At 41.2% G+C, this 25239-nt stretch overlaps 2 protein-coding genes across 28 annotated transcripts in view; both read left to right on the top strand.

The window, feature by feature from the left end:
* Positions 1 to 10696, top strand: part of MIGA1 (mitoguardin 1) — a 55906-nt gene extending 45210 nt beyond the window's left edge. For 15 of the 17 annotated variants that reach the window (XM_038412053.2, XM_043490479.1, XM_043490474.1 and 12 more), the window contains 3 exons: positions 1351 to 1404; positions 8561 to 8677; positions 10003 to 10696. In XM_038412053.2, the coding sequence (XP_038267981.1) occupies positions 1351 to 1404; positions 8561 to 8677; positions 10003 to 10221 (390 nt within the window). In that variant the 3' untranslated portion in view covers positions 10222 to 10696. Of the gene's footprint in view, positions 1 to 477; positions 581 to 1350; positions 1405 to 8147; positions 8209 to 8560; positions 8678 to 10002 lie in introns of those variants that run through there. The other 2 variants (XM_043490481.1, XR_005294299.2) reach the window with 2 other exon arrangements.
* Positions 10697 to 17267: 6571 nt separating this feature from the next.
* Positions 17268 to 25239, top strand: part of NEXN (nexilin F-actin binding protein) — a 48408-nt gene continuing 40436 nt past the window's right edge. For 5 of the 11 annotated variants that reach the window (XM_043491121.1, XM_043491124.1, XM_043491120.1 and 2 more), the window contains exon 1: positions 17268 to 17405. The gene's annotated coding sequence lies outside the window, so the exon portion shown is untranslated. Of the gene's footprint in view, positions 17406 to 17945; positions 18160 to 25239 lie in introns of those variants that run through there. The other 6 variants (XM_043491125.1, XM_038411931.2, XM_043491122.1 and 3 more) reach the window with 3 other exon arrangements.

The following is a 25239-nucleotide window of genomic DNA, read 5'->3' as shown; positions in this document are numbered from 1 at the left end:
AACTCATCCTTTTTATCCCTATGCTACGAACAGTGCAAGTAGCCACAATGGGTGGCTTCAACTCTGATCTGGGGAGACCTTTCTCTCTGTCAGAGGTAATTCCATTTCCAACCATAGCTCAGTCCTAAAATATTCCTGAGAAAAAACTATTACACTTGTCAGCCTTGCAAAATCTTAATTTTTAAAATTTACCAGACTTACTTGCCAGCCCTTTGCCATGATGCTTGATTATAATGGAAAAGACTTGTACTCACTTGGCAAAAAGAAATATTTGCCCTGGATAAGTAGAATTTTGCAAGGCTGGTGTGTATGTTAGCCACATTTGAAATAAGATGTACTGATTTATGGGGGAAATCTATTCGTTCATATCCCAGAATTGTACTGGTCAGGTATGGAAAAGTAGCAAGCACTGTAAAATATACAAAGACTCAGACATTCATAACATTTTCAGAAACTTATTTTAGGTTTTTTTCATAGGTGCATCAGCCTGTTTTGCTTGCTAGAAAATGTTCATAATAATAACTGAGCTTATCCATGCATGTTTGAAGGAAGGGATTGTGGTGTGGCCAATTGTTCATAGGTGAGAGATGTTGCTGTCATTGCATCTATTTAGAACTATAAACTGCTGGTTTTCCTTTTCCTTTTTTATTTTTTACCCTTCAATTGAAATATTTCTTCTACAGAAAAAAGGTAAGGCACATGTTTTTGTAGCATATGTGGTAAAGTTGTGTTTTGTGAGTAGCAAATTTCCTCATGGTATTGAAGTAGCATCACATTCCATCAGAATGCTGTTATGTGCTGTGGGGGAGGGGAGCCTCGATTTGCCATCAATATGTTGTATTGCTCAGTTCCTTATTTGGACAAAACTCCATAGCTGTATGCAAAACTATTTCAAGTATGTTCTTTCTTAAAGTGAGAGGCCATTACCATGTATTCATATGCTTCCTTTTAAAATCTGAGATAGTTATGGTTTTGGAACCCACATTTTGGCACACAACATGCTGTGCGTCTGGAAGGTTGAATTTAAGTGTTGCTAATTTTTAAATTGTGAAAAACAGTTAGGAGGCTTTGTAATTCCAATACAATTTGGCACCAATGCAAAATGGGACAAATTTCTGGAAAAGAATACACTTTCATTTTTTAATATTTAAACGTAAGAAATATGAACAGATATAGTAAAATGAGCTATTCACAACAGATAACATTTTATGTTTGAGCTTATGCTATCACAGCATTAAAATAAAGGAAATAACTGGTCATCAAGTGCAAGATCTTATAGTCTACTGTTGTTTTTTAAATAGTCAGTTTTCTTGCGTAGGAGTTACATAAATAATTTCTTCTTGTATTTAGGCCGTGGCTTCAAGCTGCTGGTCAGTACTGAAGCAAAAAAGGCAGCAAATGAAGGTAAATTGTCTTGAGATCTAATTTGAAGCCTGTTTAATTTTATAATTCAGAGATTCTGTCCAAACTTGAGTGACCAACTCCTAGAATACTAGAAGTCTGAAGTCATGCTATGTGCCATCAAAGAAGTAAATTACAAAGTTCTGCTCCTGCAGACACTTAGTGTACATATGTAAAGTCTACCATGTCAATTAATATGGTTTCATGGAGAGTAAGATGACAACTCATTTGCAATGTTCCCTCTAATCTTTTCCATCCATGTGTGGAATGAATTTTGTTATGTTCACCAATATCAAGGTAATGTGTGGATGTGCGCAACCAGTAGAAACAAAAAACCTAGGTATAATATATATATTTTTAAAAGTTACCATAGGGATAATTATCCCAGCCAGGACAGGTTAGACATTTTAACTCACTAATCAAAGAATTAAATTTAAGCATAAGGGAGAAATAAAAATTAGGAAATGCATAGACCAGTAGGAAAACTAAAATAACAGCACTTCGAAAGAATAAAATTGTAGCGAATATATGTGCATTGCAGGAAGTATCAAGAAGTAACAATAATACAAGTTGTGTTGGGAGGTAAGTGTGAAAGACTGGTTGGTGGGTGTGTGTGTGTGAGAGAGAGATAGACAGACAGATGCGCACACACACACTATGGGGTGGGAGGGATGTGATGTAAGGAGCTTAGTGTCCACACTACCGCCTGGTTCCTGCTGATGTGAGTGCCCTACTACACCCACATAATAACTCCACCTGCACGAGAGGCATAGTGCTTATGTCAGTTTAATTAGGGCTACACAGTACACACTGCGGGTTACTTACATTGGCTCCTGGCCTGTCATCCCGGGGCAGGATGCCTGGGCTTCCCGCCAAGAGCCCGGCTGCCCCTGCCTGACTCCCCGCTCGTAGCTGTGCTGCCTCCCGGGCTCCCGGCACAGGGAACTGAGAGCTAGAGCGGAGGAGAGGGTGGGCTGGCAGCCTCTCAGCAAGGAGCTTTGCACAGAACTGAGAGCCTGGGCTCTCAGTCCCCTGCACTGCCCTTCTTAAGTTGGTAGAAGGGCTCCTGGTGAGGAGCGCATCACTGACAGAAGGAGGGTAGTGTAGACATGCACCACTGCAGTAATTACTGCAGTGGCTATAAGTTGACCAAATATAGGTCTGCTTAAGTTAGTAGTGTAGACATGCCCTGAGGCTTAAAGACACTTGCAAGGGAGGCAGAATGTTTTTGTGGTTAGAGCACAGAATTTGGAATCAAGATCTGCCTCTAGTCCTGTCTGGATAGAAATACTTACATGGCCTCCATTACCATATTATCTAAATGCTAAGGGATTCAGTGTATTTATTCTCTCAGTATTCCTGGGTGAGGTATAAAGGTACCATTATTCCCAAATTTTACACAAGGGGAGTTCAGCCATAGAGACTAAGTGACTTTCCCAAGGTTATGCAAGATGTCTGTGGCAGAGTAAAGAATTTAATCTAGTTGTCCTGAATCTCAGCTAGCACTCTGAGTGTCCTTTCTCTGCCACTGACTTCTGATCTCAGGAAAATCATGTTGGTTATTCTTAACAAATCCATTTTTCAGAAGATTGCCTTCATTTGTAATAATACACTTTTTGTAAAAGATCATTTAAAAATCATATGGTCTGAATAGGAGACAGGAATCTTGAGTTATCACACCAGTGTATCAATATAGTTCTTCTTTGAATGGTTGCAAACATGTATTCCACTTAGGGGTGCACACCCCCAATACACTGAAGCTGGAAATGTTTGCAGAATTCATAGGGGTGGCGCTTGTGCCCTGTGGCACTAGCCCCTCACCAAACTATTTAAGGGCAGCACCACCCCAACCCCCCTTAGATTCTTCTCACCACTGTAGCTACAGATGGTGCATTCTATGTGGGGTTTACCTCACTTTTTTTTCTCAGTTTCTCTGGGAATTTATTGTATATAATTCATTGCTAGGTCTTGTAGCTTAGTAGTACCTTTAGATTTAGTTACAGGAGTTAGGATAAATAGTGCCCTGGGCGATTCCCTCACTGGGGTTTAAATATTGTCTGTCGTGGGTTAACTATCCACAGTAGTGACCCCCACACTCATGAAGAGGGGCACATTAAGGAAAGGTGCTCTATATGCTAGTTGTTTAAGAAGAGCACTTAGATGGCGAGAGACTTGCATCTGAAACCAGCAGCTCTTTGCCAAAGTGGGCCTCCTGCTTTGCTCTATGGGAACCTCTTCAGATTGTCTGGCCCTGTGCTCTCCTTTGCAGCCAACCTGAAATGTGGCTTCTGGCCTAAGATCCGGTGCTCCCTCTAGCAAGAAGAAAGATCTTTCTTCTTCCTTGGTTCCTCAACCAGGTTTTTTCCAGGATTTGGAGGGATTCCTCTTAGTTGTTTAAGAGGAGTGCTGACTGTCACCATGAGTCCTTTGGTACTCATGATGGAGCTGGCCCATCTAACCACTCCCCGGTATCATGCCAAGATCATTTGGACTCTGTACTGTTGACTCTGTTTCTGGCCATGGGGCTTCTGTTGAGTTTGATACCAGTGATGGCAGCATTGGCACTGATAGTCTTCATGCCATTGGCATACTAGACGACATCTGACCTGCTCTGCCTTTTCGTTCCTGATTCCCCTATAGTTCAGGAGTTGTCAGTTGCCATGGCTTCTACATTGTCGTCTTCTGCTGCACCATTGCTGTTGTCTGTTCAGGTCATGTAGGTGTCTCACTCCTTGGTACCGCATTTTGCGCTGTCCAGGTCGCAAACTGCAGAGTCGCAACCAATGTCTTTTTGCAGTATCAAAAAAATCATCAGTGCAGATACTTTCTTTGGCACCGATGATGTGTGTACTATGGACTTCTTTGTTGGATCTGGTGCTGACATGGGTTTTGGCACCCTCGTTTGCACCAGTGCTGGCTAAAGGTTGATGCCTCTCCTCATACCGATGGTGTCATTCACCATCATCACTCATTCATCCTTGGCACTGATGGATTCTTCTTATTAGATGTCGGACAAGGCTGATGATTTGTTTGCTCCATCAGGGGAGGCTTCTCTGTTCCCACCAGCTGACTCCCAGGGCTTCTAGAGATCTGGTTCAGGGACATCTTCCTCTTTCCTTTCGCCTTTGAAGCACCTCAGATCATCATTGGTACCAGGATTGACACTATTTCTGCAGCAAGGATAGGGGTCCTGACCTAGTACCCCCTGGCCACCAATGCCTTACCTCTGTTCCCAGTTGCCTCCTTGGAATTGTTGGGATGTATCCCAGTTTGGAAGATCCCACTCTTCGATGTAGTCCAGGGCAAGATTGCCAATTCCAGCTGCAGTCTATTCCTGAGCCACTTCTATTACAGGTCATTCTTCCTGGGCTGGTCCCTGACCCTCTCATGCAGGAACCTGCCCCCCTACAACAGCTTCTGTTGGCCCTCTTCTTCCTCTCTGGATGACTGCAATACCGAACTCTTCCTCACCAGTGCCTGAGCACTTCAAGTCATACTAGGACCTTCTCAGGCATATTATCTTACACCTTGGGATCCAGGTCAAGTACATATAAGAGAACAGATAAGTTGCAGGTATCCTCCAGTCCTCAGCTCCAGGGAGAGTTGATCTCCCAATAAATGAAACCCTTTTGCAGCCTGCTAGGTCCCTTCAGATTACCCCAGTTTCATAACCTCCTACCGCTAAGTGGTATGTACCCATGCAGTGCTTTTACTCCCATCCAGCTCTTTACTCTCTTGGTGGTGATGAAAGCACTAAATGACAAGTTACTACAGGAGAGATACAAGTTCACCAGTAAGGATAGGGAGTTCAAGAGGCTGGAATTGATGGCAAGGGAAATTTTGTACAACTTCATCATTGCAGATGCACATTGCAAAGCAGCAAGCAGTAATGTCCAAATATGACTTTGTTAATTGGGATGCATAATCACAGGTTTCAGAGTAGCAGCCGTGTTAGTCTGTATTCGCAAAAAGAAAAGGAGTACCGGTGGCACTTAGTCTCTAAGGTGCCACCGGTACTCCTTTTCTTTTTAATTGGGATGCTAAGTTCAAATTCACAGAGAAGCTGCCAGAAACCTCCCAGTAAGAGTTTAAGGCTTTCATGGCAGAGGGCCATCTGGTGGGCCAAGACTTTATTGCAGTCGGCTCTGGATGTGGCGGACACTTTGTCCAGAATTATGGCATCAGCTGTGACCATGAGGTGGGCCTGATGGTTGCAGATCTCCGGCATAGCTCTTGAAGTTCAGCAGTACATAGACAACTTACCTTTTGGCAGTTATTTTTTTGTTTTTAGAAAAGACTGACAAGTCCTTACATTAATTTTAAGGACTTGTATATGACTTTGATTTCCTTGGGAGTTTATACCCCAGTCACAAAGAGGAGTCAACAGCAGCACCACTCTCAGCATTTTTTCCACCAGTCATCCTTCCCTGTGAGACCATAAGATTTTTCCAGGAAGGGTCATAGATTGCAGAGGAGGTCTTCTGGGTCCGATTTCTATTCCCAGGGCAATTCTGCAGATTTCTTTGCTTCTCCGCAGAAAAATTACTTCTGACTGAGAAGAAAAGGGAATCCACAAGAGCAGTCATGCACCCCTCCCCAGCAGTGCAGGCAGGTTGGTTTGGGCACCCAGAGCAGCTGGTAGAGATGTAAATTGCTGGGGGGGGGTGGGGAGAGAGAGAGAGGGGCTCGCTATTGCAGCATGCTCTGTGTGGATGGGCATGGCTTTGGGGGGAGGAGGAGTTTCTGAGGAGGTAGGTGTGGGGCAGTCTCAGAGCAGAATGTGGCAGCCTGCCTACTTAGTAAATTGTTCCTGTTGTTCTCAGTGAATTCCCCCGGAAGTATAAAACCAGTGTAAGAATTTTAAGGCTCCTTTACGTTGCCAGAGTGTATAAAAAGGAGCCTTTTTATAAAGGACAGTATGACCTTATAAATGCTTATGGTGCTTTAGTGATTAGAAGTGTTGTCAATTTTTGGACTGAAGAAATTTCCTATCAAAATGTGCTCCATGAACTGTTTGCTACTGACCTTTTTGGAGATGGTCAGTAGCCAGTATAAATTGTGAGTTTGAGATGAACAGCGATTTCACATTTTGGATTTGAGACAACGCTTGATGTTCTATCTACACAGAACTCGGCCTTTTCAGTCATCGCCTCGTCTGATTTTCTCCTATGCAGATAGATTGAGGGGTCAAATGGTCTCTGTGCAAACAATTTCCAGATTGATAACTTTCTATATTACATCAGCATATGAAGTAGTTTAAGCAATGCTTCCACGGAGATTGCAGGCTCATTCGACAAGGACCCAAGCAATGTTGATAGCATTCCTCAGTGATGTTTTGGTATTTGACATTTGCAGGACTGCTGCCTGGCCTTCTGTATATACTTTTATTAGGCACTGTGTAATTACCACTGTGTCTAGGTCAGATGCAAACTTTGGGAAGGCAGTCCTGCAGTCATTGTTTAAGTAGACTCTGAACCCCACTTCCTGTGAGTACTGCTTGTGAATCACCTAAATGGAATACATGTCTGCAACTTTACTTGAAGAAGAAAAGACTGTTACTTACCTGTATTGTAACTCTTGTTCTTCGAAATATAGGTGCAGATGTGTATTCCATGACCCAACCTCCATCCCTTCTGCATCAAAATCTCTACTCTTGACATTTGGTGTGAAGGAACTGAGGGGGGTTGGGATGGTGCTGCCCTTAAATAGCCTGGGGAAGAACAAGAGCCATAGGATGAAAGCACTAACCCTACAGGTACTACTGGGCAAAGTTCTCCAGTTTCGGAGTGTTGGGGGAGCACACACCTAAGTGGAATATATGTCTGCGTCCACATCTCGAAGAACAAGTTACAGTACCGGTAAATAACCATCTTTTGCAAATTGTGAATCTTTACTCCAGTAAAAATGACATTTGTTTCCATGCTAACAGTTTGTAAGAGCGTGTACTTAGAAAAGTAGTAATAATGAGTCTATATTCATCATTTCAGTGCATAAATTATTTTTCTGTTTAATTCCCTATACACTGAAGTCCCAGTCCTGCAAATACTTAAATATGTGCTTAACTTGACTCAGTGTGACTAGTCTTGTTGACTAATGGGTCAACTCACAGTGCATAAAGTTAAGCACATATGTAAGTCTTTGGGGCTAAGGTTGAGACTAGTTGAAGGGTTTTTTTGTTTTATTTTTGTTTTGTTTTTGTTTTACTTGGGAAAGGGTGGTGGATTGATGGCCATTCATTTGTATATGCATAATTCTCTATATTTTATTGTATTTTAGTTTGAGATGGGTGTTGACAGAATAGGTTGGGCATCAATAGATATTTAAGTCTGAAGGAATAAATAAAATACGCAAATAGATTTAGTAGACACATTCATTTATATATAAACCCTCTCAGGTCATATCTGTTTAGTTTATCAAAAAGAAGACCAAGAGATGATTTGATGATGATGATGTGTATGTGCCTTCCAAGGATAAAATATCAGGTACTAAAGGGCTCTTTGATCTAGTGGAGAAAGCCAAAGCAGGAATCAATGGCTGCAAGTTAAAGCCAGCCATATTCAAATTAGAAACAAGATCTAACTTTATCAATGAATGATTAACCATTGGAACAAGTTAGCAAAAGAAGCTGTAGACAGGATGCTTTCAGAAAGATGCTTTAATCAAACAATCCAGTTGTAACTGGATGAAATTCTATGATCTGTGTTATATAAGAGTATTATACTAGATCAGTGGTTCTCAACCAACAGGCCACTTGCCACACAATGAGCACACAGCTACAGCTCATATGACATCCTCAGGGCCATACAGGTAGTATATCTATTGTGTGAATGCAGCCCCCATAACACACAGAGAGCTGCATATCTGGTGCACAGTGGTAAATAAATTGAGAACCACTGGACTAGATTTGATGATCTTTTCTAGCCTTAAATTATTAATGTATGAATATCAATATTATATTGAGATTCCTTCAAAATGTTTATATTCTAAAATACCGCTGAAGATGAAAACTTTTAACAATCCTGCCACTTACTTGATATACAATGTAATTTAAATGAATAGTTTGGCTAGTTACCAGAGACTTGCATAATGCCTTAATTTCATATAATAGGGATTTATACTGAGGAAAATAACTCCTTTCTCTACTACTTGCATCACCCAGATACCTGACGGTTTTTTTGCACACTTCTATTCCATTTGTGAGCATGTGAGTCCTGTTTTGGCATGGGGCTTTTTGGGACCTAGAAACTCTCTCTATGATTTATGCTGCTTCTTTAAGGTATGCATCCTTTTTGTAATGATCGTTTATCTAACATAAAAAAGCATCGATCAGATGGGAGGATCTTACTTAAAGGGACACCATTAAGATAAAAATGTGTATAAAAAAAACCTTTGCTAGTCAATATTCATCCTGATTATTTTTTTGTTATACCAGAGATTAATGTATCCCAGTTGCCACAAATATCAGGGATTAATTTGCCCCCTACTAGAAAAACAATCCCTACCTACGTTGCTAATTATACTGTAAGTCGGGGTGGGGAACCTTTTTTCTATCAGGGGCCATTGACCCACAGAAAAAAATCAGTCACGGGCTGCACGCAGCCCCATGGGGCGAGGGTGGGGTGTGCAGTGGCTCGGGGCTTCCCCTAGGCTCCCTGGTGGGGCCAGAAATGAAGGGTTCAGGGTGCAGGAGGAGGCTCAGGGCAGGAGGTTGGGGTGTGGGAGGGGGTGAGGGTTCTGGCTGGGGGTGCAGGCTCTGGGGTGGGGCTGGGGATCAGGAGTTTGGGGTGCAGGAGGGGGTTCCGACCTGGGGCAGGGGGTTGGGGTGAGGGTGCAGGCTCAGTCGCAGGCCACACACAACCCTGGGGGGGGGAGGCGTCAAGGCTCAGGGCTTCTGGCCCACGGTGCAGAGACTTGCCACAAAACAGATTAAATTAAGCAGCAGGCTGGAGGTTCCCCACCCCTGCTTTAAATTATTAACACGCTAAGAATTTTCAGAACATAGGCCCCCCAGTCTTGAAAACACTTAAGAGTCTGTATAACACTTTGTACATGAGAATCCAACTGAAGTCATGAGACTACTAGTATACATAAGTGTTTGCTTGCAACATTAGGGCTATAATTTGCAATTCACTATGGCGTTGCTCTAATTTTTGCATTTCATTTTGTGTGAACAGTGAACCTAGATTGGTCAGTTTTACTTATTTATAGTCTGTTCCCTTTCTTGTTCTTCCATGCACTATCAAAGTGCTGTTGTAAGCTTTCTTGTTTATTTCCAACATGGCAGCTCAATGCAACTTCTTAAAAAAAATATTAATCATGAACATTTCTATTAATCTTAGGTTGGTTTTGGAGCCTAAATCTACCTGACAGTGTCTATTTTTAATGTTTTTTTTTTGTTAAACAGTCAAGAGAATTATTAAATGAATGTTGGTAGTTAAACACAGTAAGAAATTTCCCAATAAATTTGTGTGCATATTTTATATGTGCTTTTGAGAGATGATGTATAAATGAGGAAAAATATATAACATTGTCTCATTAATATTTAACAAAACTCTATACATTGCTATAAGTAAATACAGGTTTTTCTTTTTTATCCACTAGGATCAAGTTCTTTACTTCCTCAAAGACATTTTTGACTTTGAAAAGGTGCGATACTCAACTATGGAGAGTTTAGCTGAAGATCTTATGCAATTGCTAATGCGTCACACTGAACTTTTAATGGCCTACCTCGGAGCTGATTCACTAAGGCATGTCAGTGGTTGCATAAATGGTCATGGACACATCATGGCCAATGGGCTTTTGGAAGAGAGAGTACAATAAGCTTAAAAAAACCTAAATTGAGTGCACCTTGCCTTTTCCCCCTCCTCCAGTTCTGTCATTACTGTTTTTGAGCAAACATCTGAAAATATAACTGTGTTGCTAAATATGGAATGGACTCAGGGAGATTAAAAAAAAATTAGGAAAAGAACTGGTGAGAATATTATAGTACATATACCTAAATTAAAAATCATAGCTCAGCTGTCTCTGTATTTATATATAATGTACCCCAAAGTTTTTTCTGCAATATTTGGGTAAAATTTATTTATGAAATACTGTACACTTGCCACAGATATTATGTAGTATATGGTAAATGGAGTTATTAGATGAGTTTGTCTTTAAGCCTTATTATATGAAATGTTCAATACAAACTCTGTAATGTGCTTTATGTCTAGAAAGTGTTTCAGCCAAGGTATACACATCTTTCAACTTATGTGATACACCTGCCCCCCCCCCCCCAAAAAAAATTGACAAAATATTTAACTACACCCTATACTTGTGTTTGTGTAAGCAGTCATTTTGTATTGAAACATAATGGAGTAATGTAGTAAATGCAGTCACCATTTGGGCAGGTGAAACTAACACGAAAAACTCAATGCTAATTGGTGTTGGCTTAAAATATGTAAATACATCATCACTGAGGTTGACGTTTGAAATCACTAGTGTGAGATCACTGTTTGATATATTCTAAAAGTAATGACACTTTTTTCAGGTTAATTAATTGGTTTAAAACTCATCTTTCTAAGTTTTTAAAACTATGCTGTGATTATGAATAAACTAGTATAATTCTTGGTTCAAATGTAGCATTTTAACTATATTTTAAAGTAAGGATGTATAATAAAACCTAAAGACATGTTGTTTCTCAATTAAATCAGTCTCAGTCATTTCTTTCTAAAAGCCAGCCTTCGGTTTGGGAGAGGACTTTTTATATACGAGTTTTGGTAAGCGTGTCTTTCAGTACACACAACTGGTGCTCAGTTCAGGGCATCTTTTGTGTAGTCTTGTCTTGAATTTCAGAATAAAAAGTTTGAGGAAAAACTTTTTCATGGGTATCCCTTTTAGAGAAGCCACAAAGACCCTTTTTATGGTACTTTATAAGAATAGAGTTTTTCAGCAGCTGAGTGATACACATAATAGAATAAATTTTTAGCTTTTAAAATACATTTTAGATTAGAGTTCCAGGTTCTGATACTTAAGGCTCCAAGGCTGAAAGTCTTAAGTTTAATGTTGCATTATAGGCCAAAAACAAAAGTAAGATTTGAGTAAGTTTTTTTTTTTTGTGTTAATGTGTCCTTCCACAATCCACTTTTTAAAGAAAAACCGATTAAAACATTTTATTTTGTTTTATATATATATATATATATATATATATATATATATATATATATATATATAAAAAATATGGAATAACCTGTAGCATCTTATTGTGTTGGCACCAGCATTTGACTTCTTGACAGTAGTTGCTAATGCAGATTATAAGCACTATTGTCACCAAATGCTAGATTAAGTGGTTTAGTAACTGTCTTTACTCTGCACTTTCTGGCCCAGATCCTTAGATGTGGACAAAATGTGCTTTGTGCTCTCTTGGTCTCATAGCATAAATTAGAGCAGCTTTCAGATTGCTGTAATTTGTGCTGGCTGCCAACTGCCATATGGTCCAGTACAGTAGCTGGGGATCATCAGAGTGCAGAGAGCTTGTAGCCAAGTCCCTCTTCCCTGGTCACTTTCCCTACACTAGCGGTCGGGAGTAAAGATGGTGCAGGATCCTGTATGTCAAACTGAAGTGATCTTTCCATGGCTGGCCTCACTGGCTGCTTTTGAACTGCTTTTGCCCCAGCAGTGTGACATAAAGCAGCCATAACATTGGGAGAAATGTCCCTCCATATATAATAAACTTAATATGGGATAATTACAAATAACTGCAGCTTTGTAGCTAAAAGTTTCTAGTTTTGAATATGTAAACAAACTGGAATTGTATTTCATAAATATATTTCTGCTTCTCTTGCAGAAACCAATCCCAAAAAATGTAAAATCATGGATAAAGATAAACATTCTGAATACAAGAAGGGTGGTGATGTTACTTGTGAATCTGTGTGAAATGTCAACTGAAATATTGTTAAAATCAGAATAATAATTGATGTATTTGTGTAATACAGATACCAAAAACTGTTGCTGATCTGTCTGTTGCAAGATGCATGACCTGGCATCTCATCTCACTATATGTATTTTCTCCAAAGAGTATTTTCAGATAGAGTGTGGAATCTTTCACCTTTCCTGTTCAGTTCAAAAGAAGGATACTCATTTCCCTTGGGGCACGGTTCCAGAAATTCACATTTTAACAATTTATTGTGATGTATAAAACTGAAGTATACTGAATAATGAGATAATTAAGAATCAAACTGGGAAAGGAAACAGCATGCTCTATCCAGCAACCTCGCCAGCTGCGATGATGTCAAAGGAAGTCCTGTCCATTCTCCTCTCTCCATTCTACATAAGATGTTTAGAACACTGCCACCTAACACTGCTCATAAGGATGTCGAAATTTAGTTTTTACAAAACCAAAGTTCAATAGAAATGTCGTCTTTTACGTTCTAGTGGGCCCAGTTTTTTCCACCCTACTAACAAACGTTCCCCTATTGGTAGGTGCAACCCATTGTGCTTGCGCATAATATAAATGTAGAATTGACTGGAAACTGAATAGTCTATTTTATATCCAAAATGAGAACTGCAGTTTGTATTTAAAAAATGCTAAATAGAGAAAAATTAATGAAACAGTTATTGTTAATGTGCAGTATTGTAGCCATGTGGGCCCCAGGATATGAGAGAGACAAGATTGGTGAGATGAGACAAGCTTTCGAGCATCAGAAGAGCTCAGTGATGCTCAAGAGCTTGCTCTTTAACCAGAAGAAGTTTGTCCAATAAAAGATTATTACTGCACCCACCTTGTCTCTCGCAATTATTTTTAAGTCTAAAGTGGTGTACAACAGAGGTTCTCAAGCTTCATTGCACCATGACCCCTTCTGACGACAAAAATTACTACACAACCCCAGGAGAGGGGAATAAATCGGGGGGGGGGGCAAAGCCAAAACCCAAGCCCCACCCCCTGGGTAGGCGGGGAGGGGGTCAAAGCTCAAGGGCTTCAGTCCCATGCAGGAGGCCTGTAACCTGAAGCCCTCAGGCTTCTTCTTTGGCCCTGGGTCACAGGGCTTCGGCTCCAGCAAGTCTTAACTCCAGCCCTTGCAACCCCATTAAAAACCCCACTTTGGGGTCCTGACCTACAGTTTGAGAACCGCTGGTGTAGAACATAGATAATAATTCATATATTAATTTTTAATCCTTTTAAACCTGTAGAAGCTGGTGGTAGTCAGCATCGCACAGAGTTAGGATTAGGGTCTAAATCAAGTTCACGTGTTTCCTGTTCTGATGTCGTCACCATCTTGCTTTTCAGCAAGATGGTCACCACTGTGTGCTTCAGATAGTATGTAGCAAGTAGTACTTACGTGAACTTCCAATAAACTGTGCTGATGAAAATGGATACAGATTTGGAGAGGAGGAGTCGGTGTTCATGGATTCAGTTATTCTGGGCTGTAATTTTTTTCTTTCTAGTTCATCCTACAGCTGGCTGCTTCTGTCACAGAAATTAATTCCTTTGCACGGTTGCCTAGAAGAAAGTACATAAAGATCTGTTGCTAACCAGCTACATATATCTGAATTGCTTTCTACCTGTGCCTGCTATCCTGGGAAGCAAGAATGCCAAAGTTACACTTCAGCATTTATGGTACGTCTCCTACTGCACTACAGTAGTTTATATGTAGTGTTTCATAATGAAATATCAGAACTGAATTTATTTGTTCAAACATGCTACTTTTGAATGCAACTTTTGATCCTAGTTGGAGCAAGTTACATGCAAAAGCCATATGGTACTGCTAAGGTCAGTCAGAAACATTTAAATGATACAAGGATTAAGATATTTATATTAGCTGTGATTTAGTTGTAATCTCACTTTTAATATGTTAATGGTGATTTTACTTCACTTGTGTAGTCTTTTTTGTTTTTTACCAAACAAAACATGTATCAACTCAAGTTGGCTAAGGGTAAGCATACTGGTGAACTGTCTGCTGCCTAAATGAAATGTGTATATAGAGTATAACATTCAATGAAAATACTGTAGAAGAAAAATAATTCTCATTTTAGTTGTACAATGAATTTCCACATATAAAGCAAAAAATTACTATATATTTGCTCTAATGCTCATTCATTATATGTAGTTGGACCAGCTTGATGCATATCTACTCCAGTACTTCCTTACATGTCTAAATTTTAATTAGGTTTTCCTATAACGTGTGTGTGTGTGTGTGTGTGTGTGTACTTTGAGATACCAATATTTTATTTGCAGCCACCTTTGGCACCAATGAAACTTGTAGGTATTGGGGTTTTCTTCTCAAACTCTTTTTAATTTAAATATTTAAAAGAAAAAGCGGGAGGGCAGAAACTATTGGAACATGTTTAATTTAGGTGCACTAATTTAAACGGATAGTATGGCCCTTTTTCATTTAATTCTACACATTAAACAATCCCCAAGCATGATTTTTGGTAAGATGATGATCTAGCAAAAGTCTAACAGAAAATTGGTGTCGTTTAGTCCTGTAGTTTAAAAGTATATTACTCCTTTCTTCTATCAACCAGAACCTAGGTGAAGAAAAGATCTAGACCTAGAATGTCAAACATATAGCCTGGAGGTAGGATTTAGACCATGTCATGAATGTAAGTGGCATGACAGACCCATACAGACCCTGCTCATAGACCTTGGAGTGTCTGATGGATCTTAATCCCCACTAGTTGAAAGGCAAGAGAAAAAACCCCAATTAGTATGTTTTGCATCTGGGGGCTAATTAATAGCTCTGCCTCTTTTGGCCAGGAGGCAAAAGGAAGCTCAGTTGGAGAATATCTGCCAGAGACACCTGTCTCCTCTGCAGGGAGAAGTCCTGCGATAGGGTTTAATAGCTAGGAAACAATGGAGGAAGAACATTTATAGGAGCAGGTTAGGTTCCTGCCTTGAGGTAAAGTCAATAAGGGAACTACAATGAAGCTTTAAAGGGGTAGAAGGATATTAGTTTGAAGACTTCTTTTGATTTTTATTTGGAGTTGTTTGTGGTTGCCTGGTAGAGGTTTAGACTTTTATGTGACATGGCTGGAGAACCAAACCACTGAACATCCAGAGGGGATTTGGGGGATGAAGCAGGCTGGGATAGGCCACTGCAGGTCAAAGGAAGAGCCCAGTAGGGGAGCGTTAGAGACAAGGCCACTTCAATCAAAAATGAGATGGCACCTCTGAGGTCACAGTGCACTACTACAGAGTGTAAGCCAATATCACAATGTCTGTCAGAGTCTGAAACTGACTATGAGGTGTGAATGTTCCTGTCCTCTTTTAATTTTATTGGTGTATCAACTCCAACAGGTAATGGGAAAGGGGATGGAAGTGAAGCCTTCAAGGGATGAGAATTGCAAGTTGCTGCAGGGAAAGAAAGCCAAAGGATAGAACAGAGAATGCATGCAAAGAAAGAGAACAGAAACAGAAGGCCTAAAGGAGAGTGGGTTTTCTCACTGAATAATGACAGCACATGAATGTTATAAATAAAAGTGTAGTTACTACATAAACTATATTTTTCCCTTATACAAACCTCCCCTGCAGCAATATCTAGATTGAGTAGTGTATGAAGTTATGAATTTATAACCTGGACCATAACTTGATATGGAATCCAGTGATCTCCTCTAAATTAGTTTGACACCCATCATACTTATTGTTAGAAAGGAGGAGCAAAGATAATACCTATCATATGTGAATATCTATCATTCACATGCACTAATATTTTTAAAGTTTTCAGTTTCCATAGTGATGAGTACATTATAAATATCTTTGGAGGGCAAAAAGCGTTATTTTAACAACCTAAATAGATAGTACTTTCCTATACTGTAGCCACACACAGTAGTACACTGTAACACAAAGTCACAAGACATTTTATTTTAACCCTGTCTTTCAAATTGCTCATCGCTATCTAAAAAGAAGTCTTAAATTAAATCATCCCATCTTCGTTTTAACCCAAAGATATTGGTTCATCTACTGGAGTGAGGAAAGGATGAGGAATTCTTGTGTCCTTGCTCTTTTTTTTTTTAATCTCCATAGAATACAAGGCCAGAAGGGACCATTGTGATCATTTAGTCTGACCTCTTACATAGCACAAGCTATAGAACTTCCCCATAATAATTCCTAGACCGGATCTTCCAGAAAAACATCTGATCTTCATTTAAAATTGTCAGTGATGGAGAATCTACCACAACCCTAGCTAAGTTGTTCCAATAGTTAATTACTTTGTGTTTAAAAAAAACTATGCCTTGTTTCCAGTCCGATGTTCAAACTGCCAGCTGCAATATCATTTATTATTCTAAGGTGTATGCAACCGAGCCTAAGCCACTCTGCTAAGCACAGTACAACAAATAACTAGGCGACAGTCCCTCTTGCCTAAGAGCCATTATAATCCAAAAAGAAAAGGAGTACTTGTGGCACCTTAGAGACTAACAAATTTATTAGAGCATAAGCTTTTGTGAGCTACAGCTCACTTCATCGGATGCAGTGAGCTGTAGCTCACGAAAGCTTATGCTCTAATAAATTTGTTAGTCTCTAAGGTGCCACAAGTACTCCTTTTCTTTTTGCGAATACAGACTAACACGGCTGCTACTCTGAAACCTATTATAATCCAAGAAAGGATGAAATCTATAGGTGGGTTTAAAGTGGGGGGGGGGAGGGGAGTCTATTTAAAATTCAAGTTTTAAAGTTATATTTGTGCATCAAGCACAGGAAAGTTCTTAATTTCCAGGGGAAGGAAGATAGGCACCATCTGTTCCCTAAAGGGCTGTTTCAGAATAATTTATACACTCTTCATTAGGTAGCTAACTTCGTTCCATAGAGGTGGTACTGTCTAGACTCTTCCCCACTCCACCACTGTGAACTGTCACATACTATTAGTAGCTGGCTGCTTTCATGGGCTTGATGCTATAAAATGCCCCAGGGCTTTAGGGCCTGAAGCCCAGAGCACAGTTGCTCACAAAGCACGAGCCACGGCATTATCTGCACGTGCTGTGGTGCAGAACTTTGTGTGGGAAGAGGCCCCTTGAAAGGCTGGCGAGGCGTGAGTATTTTCTGACTGCTTAGAAGACACTTGGTAAGGCAACCCCCATCTTTTCATGTATTTATACCTGCTCCTGTATCTTCTACTCCATGCATCTGCTTAAATGGGTTCTAGCCCACGAAAGCTTAGGTCCAAATAAATGTGTTAGTCTCTAAGGTGCCACAGGGCCTCCTGGTTGTTTTTGCTGATCCAGAGGAACGTGGCCACCACGCTGAAACTAGGTGCTAGGCGTCTTACAAATAGCCCAGGCGCAGCGGGTATGTCCCTGCCACGGCCTCCCCTCTGCCCAGCATGGCAGGCGCCACTCGGCCACGGCAAGGTCCGATCCGCTGCCCTGGTGCCCTGCCTGTCTCACCTGCCAGGCTCCCCTTCCCCTCCTGTCAAGTAACCCCAGCGGGGCCCGGCCCCGGGAACGCTTTGCTCCCGCGAGCCCCAGGTTATTTCTAGCCTGTGGTGCTTCCAGCTCAAAATAACCCAGCCGCCGCGGCCGGGGGCTTGGCTCTGCCCCAGGCGCGCTGAGTCGGCCGCTGCCGAAGGGGAGGGGGCCGCGGCGGGCCCGGCCGGCCTGCCTGCGTCGGGACAGCTGCCGCCGGGCCGGGGCGCGCCTGGAATGCGGGCGAGGGCTGCGCACCAGGACTTTTATGGAAACTTGCAGAGCCGGCGGCAGCCAAGGGGCGCTCAGCCGCAGCCAGAGCCGCTCCCCAGCCCGCCCGCGGGGATTAGCGTGAGCCGGAGCCGCGGGCAGGACCCCCAGGTAAGACGCTCCGCGGGGCGTCAAACTCCTCCGGAAAACTTCCGTGGGGTGGGCGCGGCTCCCGCTCCGCGCCGCCCGGGCACCGCAATCCCTGCCCGGGCCGCGCCGAGCCCTCGCCCTCTCCCTCTCCCTCTCCTCCCTGTGCCCGGCTCCTCTGCCCCGCCACGCGGCTCCCCCTTCTCCTCTCCGCCCCGCCGCGGAGCCCGGCTCCGCTTCTCCCAGTCCCCTGCCCGCCTCCCCTGGGCTGCTCCCCGCAGCCTGGCTGCGCTGGGGCTCCTCTTCCCCCTCTCCCGGGGCTCCCCCTGGCGCCGCCGTTCCCGGTCCCCGGCAGGGCGTCATCGATGTTAGGGCCGGAAGGCGGCACCCGCCGTCGTCCAGCCTGACTCCGGCTACCGCAGGCCGCCCCCGGCGCCCGCACCCTGAACGCAGCGACCCGAGTCTCACACAGCCCGCGGGCGGGAGACTAGCTCCTTGCCGCCGCAGTGGCCGGGAAGTGAGCAAAGGAGGTGCCTGTTTTCGTTGCGATGCGGGGGGGGGGGGGGCACCGGGGATTTGTGCCATCTCGCTGGGGCAGCCCCCCAAGTTGCCCCTCTCAGGCTTGGAAGCCGTTTCCGCTGCCCGGCTACAGTGTCGGACACACCGGCGCAGCGTTGGGGGACGCTGAGCTAGCACCGGACTGGCCTGAGCAGGCAGCGTGAGCGGACTGTGTTACCCCACAAGGGAGCCGCGCCTGGTCTGAGGGGGGAGAAGTGAAGCAAGCCTTGTCCACCGGGCCATGTTTCCTCACCCACAGCCCTGCGTGGGGACCCTGCCCTTTCAGGAATTTAACCCATTCCTGGTGAATGACTTGGGTTATTCAACCTGGGGTTTGGGTGCCCCAGATGTCAGGCTATAGTGAAAAGGAAACCTCTTAACACGGCAGCCAACTGATCGGAGACTAAGGCGATGTCCACTGGAAATAAGATGCAGAGCTAAAAATAGTGCCAGGGTTAGTGGTGAGGGAGTCCCTGGGTGAGGGGGTGGAAGGGCTGTCATCAGCCTATATCCCTAAATCTAACTCAGCAAACCAGCACGACACTCATTTGCTTATTTTTATAATTGTGGTCACAGCTGCTTGCTTCACTTTCACTAAATTTAATAAAAGGCACCTTTGGATGACATTACTTCAGTCATAGCAAAAAAATGCTTTGCTAACATGCTCCAATAAAGCACTGTTTTAGCCACATGTCCCCTTCTCTATGCTTTATACACAGAAACAATTACTATCTATTTTACTTAACTAATTTAAAAAAAAAACAATAAATAATGGATGTGGGGAAATAGTTGGCCAGTGAAGAATCAAGAGGGCCTACCTGGAGACAGTGATGAATGAGACAGACAGACCAAAATGGTCTTTACTCCTTAAACTGTGGCCCAGTTCAGGACAGCAGATAGTGTAACTTATTGGCCTGTAGCAAAAACTGACAAGTCTCTGGCATTTTAATGTGTTTTGTTAAATACAATATGCCTGTTTAATAAATCTGTGATCTAGACCAGTGTGACGGGATGGGGCATTTATAGCAAATTTTAATGTAAAATTATTACAGATATCAAATGCTGTAATGAGCTGTATTAGTATTAATTCAATAGTACTTCAAAATGTTCAGTTTATGATGTTTGTCTTTACAAAAGAAGCCCAGGAAAGAAATATGAATGGAGTCAGTAATTTGAGCAGCTAACCTTTTTGCTAACATTGTTATTTTGATTGAGTTGTTTAAAAACACTTTCTCTGTCTTTAGTAGAGATGTGAATGTGCAAGCCATTTCTTATGTCTGTCTCTCAGTAGTTTGAGTTCAATATGTGTGACAAAATAAATTCCTCCTTCCCTTCCGTTCTGTTCTCATCCAAAATGTCTCTATAAATTGCTTCCAAATGGTGCAATCTCTGATGTTAGATACATTTTCAGATAAAATAAATGTAATTATAGTTTTGTCTGCTTGACTTTATTAAAAGTAATCTGAACGTGTATTTTATGAGTACATTTTACATTGCTTTCTCAAACGATCATTATCAAAATGTGATATTTTAGTTGTAATTGAATTTTATGTTTGAGAATGTATTTTGCAGATGTAGTTTGTTCTGACATTTCTTTTAATGATAAGGGAGATCTCTTTTGCTAATTGAAGAAATATATATTTGTAAGAAATACAGTTGATAAAAGGTAGAAGTATTTTGAAGATTCGACAATGAGTAATTATCATTTATATCCTGGAAATATACAAGTAGATGAAAATATGTATTGGGCCCATAAAGTTTAAGATGGTCTCCTATGAAATATTTTCTCAGATAGCTGTTCTTTGAACACTTCCTGTGAGGGAATATTTTCCTCAATGGAAGAAGCCACTATAGCCTACTGTGCTTAAACTCATCTCAAAGGATCTCTTGCTGAACAGGAGAGAATGCCATTTCCTAGCTGTTCCAGTGTCTGAAGTAAATTGGAACCTAGATGGGGAAAAAAAGATGGGTCAGACTCAGTCTAGGAAGACTGAAGTGATGGTGAGAAGCAGAAGAAAGCATTTCAAGGAAGTAATAGGAGCTGTGACCTCAAGGTGTATCACGCAGTCTCTCAGTCCTATTGGCATCAACTCTACTCCTGGACTATCCAACAGAAGCAGCAGCCAGAAATGCCTTTTATCTTCACTGAGCCAGGAGACTTCATCCTCTCTTTTCAAATGCAGGCATAACTACAGAGATCTATCTATTTATCACCTCTACCCTGGATTAGTGCGGTGTGTTCTATCTGGACATGATCTTGGAGTCTACATGGAAACTGTATCAAGTTCAACAAGCAGTGTCCTACTTTCCAGGAAGGGCAAACTACTGAAAGCAAATCACAACAGTACTCCACACTCTACCCTGGATCCTTGCCTTATATAATTCTGCGTTTCATGGTCCTAGTGTTTATCTTTAAAACATTCTATTAGCCTTCGTCAAACTTCCTCCATCATATCTTCTTCTCTATTCTGCTGCAGCATCTGTAATAATGTGGGATCTTGTAGTTTAGGGCTGAGCACATTGCTTTCTCTCTCAAGGATATTTGCTACCACCAGAAATTAGGATGAGTCAAAGTCTTGCTATATAGGGTAAGTCTACTGGGGATCGATTTATCGTGTCTCGTCTAGACGTGATAAATCAATCCCTTAATTGATGCCTGTACTCCACGAATAGCAAAGCTGAAGTTGCATATCTTAGTTCGAACCCCCGCCCCCTTCCAGTGTAGCCCAGGCCTTAGGCCCAGTGTAAGGTTACCCAAAGTAGGCCTTCTCCCAGTAACAGAGCAGATCCTCCCCCTCCCCCAGACATTTTTCCTGGAACATAGCCCTGAAGTTTGTTCCCCACTCTCTTAAACCTGATGGGAACAAGAAAGCCACTCTCTATCATACAGAAAAGTTTATCTTCAGTTTGGACATAGCGCTGAGATGCTATGGTAATGGTGCTTATTACACTATAAGCAAAGCATTTACAATAATCTGGTTTACCATAATAATGTCTGCTAAGATTATTCCGCTATGATATTTTAGCTGTAACATAGAGTCATGCATCTAACTTTGAGCTGTAAACTGAGCAACTTCACTTTATAAAACTGGATTTTTAAAGTTTGGGAAAAGGAGAATGAATATGATCTCTGTTCAGTGGGAGCCTCGGTTTAGTTGCTGGTTGATATTCTAGACACGCACATCAATTTCATGTAATTTTGGGGGGAAATAGTTTCTCTTGTGTAATATATGCAAAAATAGGAGTTGGTTTTGTAGTGAATTAATGCAGAATAAGATTCTAGGGGGAAGATCTTAAACTGGTATAAAGTGACAGCTCCATTTAAGTCAATGGAGCAATAGAAGATTACACCAGTTGAGGTATCTTGTTTCAAACTAGGCCTTATCCAGCTATATTTTAAAAGATGTAGTTTTAGAAAGTTATATTCATGGTTTAAGCAAGGCTCACGTGATGAACAATAAGCAGGGGGAATGCTCCTTTCCTGTGTCCTCTTCCCAGCTTTATTAAACTCAGTTTTTATTAAATATGTTAACAAGGACAGCTGTGCTTTCCTGTCCCTAAGAGCCTTGACCATAAGTAATAAATTTCCAAGTTTCAAAAGATCGTTTCCTACTTATAAAACAATCTTTTCTGTGGGTAGGTCATTAAAAGGAGACAGATGGTAAACATAAGACTAATGAAAATACTTGTTTATACAGTTGCCAGCAAGACAGTAAGTGAGCCTGTCAGAAAGAGGAGTTATTGAGGAACTAGATATATTTTTTTCAACCTAGCTTTCTATTCCTGTATCTGCAAAAAGTAGCAATTTATTTAGGGGTAGAGTAGCGGTGGACTATCTCCCCAAGTATCTTCTCCGTCTGTATCATCTATATGAGAATATTTATTAGTCTATTGCTAAACATAAGTTTTCACAGTTTCAAACTAATATAAGTAAATTGCTTCAAAATAGGAAATAAGGACGGTTTTTATCTGCCTGAGGTCTTCCGCTAATGATAGACAACATATTTTAAAACAAAATCTAGAATAACTTTATTTCATGAAGGCTATGCAACAGCTTTTGTTCAATTAAAGGATGTTGTAACTCTTACATAAGTGGGGATACATTAAGTTTAAACAGACTTTTCGGTTTAAGAGTTGATAAGGAAGAATCAAATTTTTGCTGTCTTGTAACATCTTTCGGTATTTTAATTTTGTCTGAATAGCAGTGATTTGTGGGTGTGGGTGTGAGAGAGAGAGAGAGAGAGGTGACACAATTATAGCAGGTAAAGACATATCATATAGTTGGTCATTTCCTGTCCCCTTCCCCCCCATCTTTGAACCAGTAAGATAAGTAAATTGTGGGGTTTTTTTTTTAAACAATCCTGTGCAGATTCAGATATTTTTGCATGGCAGCTGAACCAATAACATTGCCTAACCTGTTTCCTAGTTTTACATCTGTTACCGTTTTTGTGATATTCATCAAGCACCATAGTTAAGATTTCATTTTAGCCTATTGAGTAATAATCTTCTCCATTATATGCAGACAAGCCGTTCTAAAAATAGGTTTTCCTCTGCTCTGCAGCTCTGGGGGCCAGATCAGACCTGTCAATCACAGGATGGAGGTTTGGCTTCCCCTCCTGGGAAAACCCCTAGCAAGACTGTTTATACAGACTAAACATAGTCTAAGAACTTTGATTCACAGTATTAAAACATTAGACTAATATTTCCTGAGATACACCTTCACCCAGCTGAACTGAAATTTTACTTTAGATGTATATCAGTTAGAGAGGCAATGAGATGACAAGACTGACTAGTCCAAGAAGCAAAATAATCAGGTAACAAATTTATTTCTGCATCATATCCAGGTTTGTCATTCCAACTATGGGAGTACTACAGAAGGGAAACTGTATGGGAGGGCTCCAGTAACCAAAAATATGTACAGAAAAGTTGGAACAGTATTGTGATATCAAGGAAGCAAACTTTCCCTGAAAAGCTGAGATATGATTGTTATGCATGACCAAGTATACAATGAAGACACAGCACCCATTGATGGGGTAAAAATACACAAGACCTATATACAGTTGGCCTCTGCCTCCCCAGAGAGTAAGCCTCGCTTCTGTTACAAGCACTTGCTTTCACTGGGACACGCTTTCTTCCAAAACTGGGATATATAACTGTGAGACTTTTAGAAGCAGTAATAGTTCCCCCAACCAAGGGAATTAGTGAAAGCACTAATAAGAAAATGCCCTCTTATTTAGAAGCAGCATATTCCAGAGACCATACTGATTGATTCTTTCCTAGTGATAAGGCCATTCTGAAGGATCCTTCATCTAATAGTTTTGCTCATGAGGAGTAGATAACTTATGTGTAGGTCCAAGCAAAGACATATAAAGGGCTTGATTATATAAACAGCATGCAGCAAATTGGGCTGTAAATCTACCTCAGATTAGACTGTCGCACATGGAGTGTGTGAATGGAGTCTGTTGCTGTGCATGAAAAGTTCCGTAGTGCGCTTTGATCTGCCCCACTTGAAAATGGTGAGGATGTAGCTCTGTTCCTTTCTTTCTGAAAGATCTTAGAGGGTGGTATCAGAAAAATGCTCTCTCAGGCATTAAACAGTATTCAGTTCCGTCACTGTTTCTGTTCAAGATATATAGGATGTTATTAGGAGTGCAACGGTGGGCTGAAATGTAGTTAGCATGCAATAAATGTACTGCTTTCTATCTCCATATTTTATATATATTTATATCTCCATGTACCTTCCCTACAAAATGTTCTTGAACATATGCAATGCCCAAATTTAAAAGCATTTTTAAAAATTCAAAGTCCTTAAATGGTGCTGATAGTGGTACATAAATGTAATGTACTACCTATGCTGAAATCTACATAGTAAGCAATTGCATTCTGTACTAGCTACAATTTCCAGATTATCTTAAGGGGAAGTCACATATAGAGTATATAACCAGTCCCATGTATTAAGGTGGTGGGGAGTATGTCAGCTGACAGAGAAGTAGTGCCCTGTACAAGGTCATCTTTGGAACCCTCTTCTTCCAGAGCCAAGATTTGGTGGCTTTCAGGGTATGCTGAAAGGTCCATCTGATTTCCAAAGATTTTGTAGGGCAAAGGAGAACAAAAGTTGAATAGGTGTGCCAATTTGTGAATGTTAAAAATGATTGTTTTAAGTTTCTGTTAAACGCATGCAGTAAAACTGATTTAGCTATATTTATTTATATTTTAAACATAAGACATGAATCTGCTAGTTTTGAGGCTGCCAAAATCAGAAACAAGGATTGGGGGGCAGGAGTGTGATGTTTCTTTTCCTGACTTTCCCAGGTGGATCTTGGCTATCAAGATCCACCTGGAAAAAATGGCTTTAACCAAATAGAACAAGCCATGCTTATCACAACAGGGTTGCCACTTGAGGACACTAAGAAAATAGCATGAGATATACCTTAAAAAAATGCTCAAAGGGTAAACTGACACCTGCTAAAGTTTGCAGGAATCCAGATACCACAAAAATGCTTGCAAGAAGCATCTAGAGCATTTCTAGACACAACAGAATTAAAC

This window comes from Dermochelys coriacea, chromosome 8 (genome assembly GCF_009764565.3).
Source record: "Dermochelys coriacea isolate rDerCor1 chromosome 8, rDerCor1.pri.v4, whole genome shotgun sequence".
NCBI classification, from domain to species: Eukaryota; Metazoa; Chordata; order Testudines; family Dermochelyidae; genus Dermochelys; species Dermochelys coriacea.
This window is presented reverse-complemented; position numbering and strand designations above follow the sequence as displayed.